At 31.9% G+C, this 6,724-nt stretch overlaps 1 protein-coding gene across 1 annotated transcript; it reads left to right on the forward strand.

Moving 5' to 3' along the window:
- Positions 1-5,617, forward strand: LOC118204694 (uncharacterized). The gene is made up of 3 exons (XM_035376994.2): positions 1-2,536; positions 3,136-3,294; positions 4,573-5,617. Exons 1-3 carry the CDS (start codon positions 2,338-2,340, stop codon positions 5,607-5,609), a joined length of 1,395 nt encoding a protein of 464 aa, XP_035232885.2. The 5' UTR covers positions 1-2,337; the 3' UTR covers positions 5,610-5,617.
- The last annotated feature ends 1,107 nt before the right edge of the window (positions 5,618-6,724 follow it).

Here is a 6,724-nt window from a genome sequence, read left to right on the forward strand (position 1 = left end):
CTGTTAATTGAAAAAGATCAATAAATTTACAGTCTTATACAAATACAATAAATTGATCGTCAAATTAGAGCTAATTTCATAGAAAACAGTATGCATTTTACAAGAACGTAGTTCAAATCTCTATTTATCGAGAAGCAAATTGTGCTACTCCATTTTTGCTAGAATCCATTGCATATGCAAATAAAGTAAAGATAAATAAAAAATGAAAACGAAAACAAAAACCTGCGATGACATCTCTTAATTCAAAGAAAGGGACGAACAAAACAGTACGACAACAAAGCTTTTAAAAATTTTCATTGGTTACATTGCTTTCACAACCAAACTCATTATTCAGTTTGCAAGGTATATTTTAATTTTAAACCAGTTATATTAATTTCAATGTACTTTCCTATCGATTCTTGTTTCCACATACAACTGTCTACCAGAATGAGGTTTTAGAATCGCTTTGAATGCAAATGAGTTGGGAGTAGTATTTAAATGAAGGTTCAACTTTCTTCGCGAGACAGTATTGATAGGAATATCGACCAGAAGATATCGCACTGTGAACGCCGTTTTCTTGCAACAGCACCCTCAGAGAGCCAGAGTACCAGAGTTTCGACTCGAACTGTTCAAAACCGATTCCACCATGTGGATATCTATGCTCGCAGACCTATGGTTTGCGTTTCGTTGACACAGGAGCCCCGTGCTGCCCGTAGAAGGTGAACACAGGAGCATCTCCAGATGGGGACGAGATGGGTAGAGCAACGTGCTCTTCAGGAGTCTCGTTTTAGTGTAAAAAAAAAAAAAAAAAAAAAAAAAAAAAATAGCGGATTCTTATCTGGAGAGAACCTGGTGTGCGGAATACTTCTGCATTTGTGCATGAAAACAGTCGATTTTGGCGAAGGCAGAATAATGGTCTGGGTCGGTATTTCTATCAATGGCCGCATCGACTTGCATATTATCAAGAAGGAAGCACTAACGGCTCAATGATATAGAGATGATATCCTCAGACCTATTTTCGTCTTTTACGCTGCAGCAATCGAGGATGAATTCATTTTCATGGATGATAACGCCGGGCCACATCGTGAGCAGCTAGTAAATAATTTTCGACAAAGGAATCCTTCGAATGAATTGGCCACCATGCTGCCCAGGTGTAAACGGAATAAAGTATATTTGGGACATTTTAGAGGGAAGGGTTGCTAGTCGCGTATCACTCTCAGAAACAATTTAGCCAATTGAAAGCTATATTCTACAAGAGTGGGAGAGAATCCTCCTACTCCCTCACTTATTTTTAGCAATATTGTATGCTACAATGTAACTTGCATGTGTAGCTGCTTCTTGAATACTGTTTACCTTCTTGAAAACATTTTGCTGGCCTGATAATTTTTTACAAAGATTTTTTTTTCCATATTCGGACATTGCTTCGTAATTGGAATTCTTATGCTTGGATGTGAAATGACGGGAAATGTTATATTCTTTGAAGACTGCTACAGCTTCATTGCAGATAAGACACACTGGTTTATCTTTTACAACTGAAAAAAAATATTTCCATGTCCATTCATCATTAAAAGCGCGGCACTCTGAATCAACTTTACGTTTTTTAGTAGCCATTTTGGGGCTATAAATATTTTACGAATAACCCAAACAAGCACTAGCTACGCTATACTTTCACCACTGTTCACTATAATTTCACCACTATTCACAATGACGCTATATGTCCACAATCTTTCAACACGCAATCAATAATATTAGAACTCGCGCCAAAAGAAAAAGCTGCTAGATGGAGCTTAAAATGTGCAGTCTGCCACATGTGAGGTCTAATTCACCCATATTGAATTCCCATATGTCTGCTCCACAAGAAAAAGATAACGCTTGTTGGCACTAATCTACAGCTATAACTAACAAATAACTACCGCTTTTAACACTTTACCGATTGAAAACTGCCTGTGTTTGTTATTTCCTTCGATTTATGTTTTGTAGAACAGAAATAGAGAATGTAAACAGATTACCAGCTCTCTGAAAAAAAGGAAGAAAAAATATAATATTTAAACAAAGTAGAAAAGAAGATGGATACATAATATATGAATATTTCTTTTAATTTGCCTCTGACCGGCAAATTAAAATTATATTCGCGGGCCAGATAGAACCTTCCTGCGGGCCGGAGTTGGCCTATCCCTGGTCTAAGGGAAACTGGATCGTATTGACGAAGTTTTCTGTAAAGCTCAACGAAGAGGGCGCTCACATCCCGTACGCCCAGGAAGCTTCCGTTTCCGGTATTGCTGTGTTTGTTTACGGTGCTGTTGTGAATTTATTTTAGAAGTGTTTAATATTTTGTTTTATTCTGATAAATAGAGGAGTATGAATAAAAGGAAATCGAGTCAGTGTTGTGTGGCCGTGGGCTGTAGCATGAAAGCTAGAACTAATTTATTATCTAAAATAAAAATGTTTTATTTTCCTAGAAATCCATCACGTAGGCGCCTGTGGGAAACTGCCTTTCGTAGAGAAAACTGGACTGCGAGTAATTCATCTACTCTCTGCAGTAATCATTTTATTATGGGTAGGTACATATTTATAAACATTATATATCATACTAATGGATATGTAAACATATATCATTTTGACAAAAATTATAAAGAATGTATCAGCTGTGTTTGGCGATGCTTTGGCGACGATTTTCTCCTGTTGAGGCTATGTTATTATTACCGGGATACTAATGATTCGTTATGTTTTAAGAATTCACGTATTGTTTTAGAATAACGTATTAACTGGATAAGATATAGAATAACGTATTGTTTGAATAGAATTTTTTTCAGGTTTTAAGCATCTAAGAATTTTTAAATATATTAAAATCTTAAAAAGCTTTACATTCATGTTACCAATTTTAAGAGAAAATATTATTTGCTAATGCATTTTTTCCTGTGTTATATTGGTTTATTTTTGGAATTCAAATGAGTTTCAGTACACAAATTGAAATTTACTGAGCATTTGTGTAATATATTTTAACTGTAATTTTTATTCTTAGTTTGCACATAGTATTGTTTATGAAAAATGCAATATTTTAAGAGAGTACATAGAAATGTATTAGTATATGAAGTATCAAAATAGAAGTTAATACTATTTTTTATTCAGTTTCCAATACTATACATATTTTTTCAGGTAAACCATCTAATGATCCTAATCATCCAGATTATGTGCCTTCAATTTTTAAGCACAAAGTTCAGGACAGACAAACAGAAAAAGAAAAAGTTGCTCGTTTTCAGAAGTTAGCAGAACGTAATAAAATAATTCATCAATCATCTGTTACAGGAAATGAAGGTAAATAAATAAAGGCTTAATTCAAAGCATGGTTATATTCAGTCTAATGTTTTAAATCAGAGTTTCTTAAACTCATACAACCAGCAGCAGTAAGGGGTCGCCAAAAATTTTAGCAGTTTTGATATTTCTTTAACTTATAACTAATAATTTTACAATTACCATATATTTCTACTATAAAATAATGTATTTGAATATATAGATAAAGATAAGACAATACAGAGAAAGAAAACGCATTCTTTTTATAATATCATTTTACTACTTGCTTTGCACGTCATTTCATCTGTTACTTATTTAAAATTTTCACAATGTTCTATGTCTTAAAATTAGAAATTAAAGTTAATGACCTGAAACTGCAATAGTATAATACAGTGCAAGTGAAAACTTTTGACGGTTTTACTCACGCATGTGTCAGATTTGCGCAACGCTTATGGGGTCCCACAAAATGTTTGTAAATATTATAGGGTACAGAGGTCGCGACTGAAAAAAGTTTAAGATGCACTGTATTAAATCAAAAACATCTAATTTTTCAGAATTTTGTAGCTGTATAAGCCTAAAAGCGAAGGGTTATGCTATTTAACAAAGATATATCAAGACCTATGCACAGAATTTAATTTTTCTAAAATCCATTATTGACATTAATTTAACATGTAATTACTAAATCACATTGGTTGACAACAATGTATGCATGTTAATAGTATTTTAAGCTCTATAATGGTATTACGAAATCCCGCATTTTTTCAATTTTTCAGGAGAAAAGTGCTTCTAAAATTCTCAAATATTTTGTTTACTGTACATATAACAATGTTCTATGTCTAATGCTTGTCTAACGAATACTTTTCAATTAAGTCAACAGAAGCCCACTTAAATTTTCTTTCCATTTAATATGTAATTTTAGCTTAATATTTGTAATCTCATAAGTAAGTGATGTATTAATAGAGATAGAATAGCAAATGCACTGAAGCTGAAGTACTTCGAAGTAAATTTACAAATTTTTCAAATAAAGATAAAGATCACTAAAATATTGATTACATAGTAGAAGATGTGGGAAACCTTTTAAGAACTATAAAATTACTTCATAATCCAAACATATCTTTATTGCTTGTCGAATACCCACGATAATTGTTGTCGATTATCCACAATTTGATTAAGACATATTACATTTATAATAGTGAATAGAAGCAGCCAAGCAATTTAATTTGGTAATAATTTTTTCTTCATATTTTTATGTTTTATATATATTAATGTGGTCTTTATATTTTTCTTCCTTATAAAATCTAGGAATATCAAGTATTGAAGCATTTGCAGTGGATCATTGTTGCCAGTTTAAAGATGTAATCACAATGACAGATCTTACAAAAGATGATATTGACAAGTTGGAATCATCGAATAAAGCTTTTGCGGCACATCTTGAAATGCTACGGAAAAATGAAAAGTCTTTTTCATCTGTAATTTTGAATTCACAAAAAATGTGTAATTTTTATACAAAATTTCCAAGCACTCAGTTTTTTCTTAGGCTTTTAACATACATCATGTCTGGCTGGATACCTAAAACAAGAACAGTTTTAGAACATCATGAGCAGCTTTTACTCATGATTATGAAATTACGGTTGGGTTTGCTAAATGAAGATTTAGCATATAGATTCAATATAGGCACTTCAACTGCTAGCCGTATATTTCAAGAATGGATTACGAGAATGGCAGTTGTCTTACTTCCTTTCATTCACTGGCCATCAATGAAAACTGTGAAAAAAAATATGCCAAAATGCTTTATTGAAGGAAATCTTGGACAAGTGTCTTGTATTTTGGATTGCACCGAGATATTTATTGATAAAGCTTTTAATTTGGACGTAAGATCCCAAACATTTTCAAACTATAAACACCACAATACTGTAAAATTTATGATTGCATGTTCTCCAACAGGCTGCGTAACTTTCATTTCCAAATTATATGGAGGAAGAATTTCTGACAAAGAAATAACAAAATTAAGTGGTTTTTTAGATAAGGTAGAAAATGGTACTGTTATTTTAACTGATAGAGGTTTCCAGATCGATGAACTTGTTGCTTCAAAAGGGGCAACAGTAATTATGCCTTCCTCAACAAAAGGCAAGCAACAGTTAGGAGCAGCAGAAGTGAACTCCAGAAAAATATCCAGAGTACGAGTACATATCGAAAGATGTATTGGACGATTAAAAACATACAGAATTTTAAAATGTACTTGGCCTATTTCACTTTTAAAAAATTCAACAGCTGACAAAGTGCTTACTGTAATAAGTGCATTGTGCAATATATCTAGGCCTGAATTAATAAAAATTTAGTCTGCTTATTCTTTTGGTCATTATTTATGAAGTAAAGTACATACTTTAGTTTCCATTAAAATATGATTCTTATATGTTATTTGCTTAACTATATTGCAAAAAAATTGACAGACCCATAAAAACAAAGTAAAATTGAATTATTAAATTCTACTTTGGTTTTATGGATATTCAAGTGCAGTTAACAAGATGGCGGGTATCATGATCTTATTGCTACTTCATACAACATCATTTTTTTTTATTCCATGATTATCTTTTCAAACCAATCAGGATCACTTAGAATTACGCTTCTGCTTATTTAGGAAATGCAATCAAAATATTTAGGCACGGACTGAAAGCTTTCACTTACAGTGCACCATAGAAATAAGTCTACATTAATTCAACATTTGAAAAAGCCTTAAATAGAAAGAAATTAAAGCTAGATTTCTGGTGAATTAGAATGGCAATCATGAGTAACTGCAGACTCCTTTGAAGACTGATTTACTATGGCTTTTGTACCACAGGTACACAAAGGAACACATACTTTTAAAAATTGTATTTTAAAATGTTACACACTTGATATTTAAAAAAAGTTAATGAACACGTTACAAATAACAACAAATGGCATGAAATGTATGCTAATTAACTGCAATATTTCCAAAGCATGTATATAAATCTGCTGAAATTCAGTATAATGTAATCACATTATTTAGATACACCAGGCATCATTTATCATCATGGCATGAGCAACATTACCACTAATCAGAATACAGACAGTAATGAATAAAAAATGTCTCACTTATAGTGCTTCTTTAGAAATAAGTATACATTAATTCATCCTTTGAAAATAAAGCAATTAAAGCTACACTTCTGGTGAATTATAGTTGGAATACTGAGCATAAATAACCACAGGCTTCTTTTTATAGACACAAAATTTTATTTTAAAATGTAATACATTTACATTATAAAAAAGTTCAAAAATACACGTTACAAATAACAAGCACTATGAAATGTATTGTTTGCAATGCTAATTAACTGAAGCGATAACAGTATTTCAAATATCAGCTCTACAATATGAGAATAACTTTTTTTTTTCCTACGCATTGCAAATACATTCAGTTCTTACACAACAAAAACTA

This window comes from Stegodyphus dumicola, chromosome 2 (genome assembly GCF_044657685.1).
Source record: "Stegodyphus dumicola isolate Sdum_Otavi_A_Nest chromosome 2, ASM4465768v1".
In the NCBI taxonomy this organism is placed as follows: domain Eukaryota; kingdom Metazoa; phylum Arthropoda; class Arachnida; order Araneae; family Eresidae; genus Stegodyphus; species Stegodyphus dumicola.

What these genes read in the sequence shown, in the direction of transcription:
- LOC118204694 (XM_035376994.2), top strand. Translation starts at nt 2,338, where the DNA reads ATGAATAAAAGGAAATCGAGTCAGTGTTGTGTGGCCGTGGGCTGTAGC. An exon ending in CAGTAATCATTTTATTATGG is followed by an intron (nt 2,537 to 3,135) that starts GTAGGTACATAT and finishes ATATTTTTTCAG; the next exon opens with GTAAACCATCTAATGATCCT. An exon ending in ATCTGTTACAGGAAATGAAG is followed by an intron (nt 3,295 to 4,572) that starts GTAAATAAATAA and finishes TATAAAATCTAG; the next exon opens with GAATATCAAGTATTGAAGCA.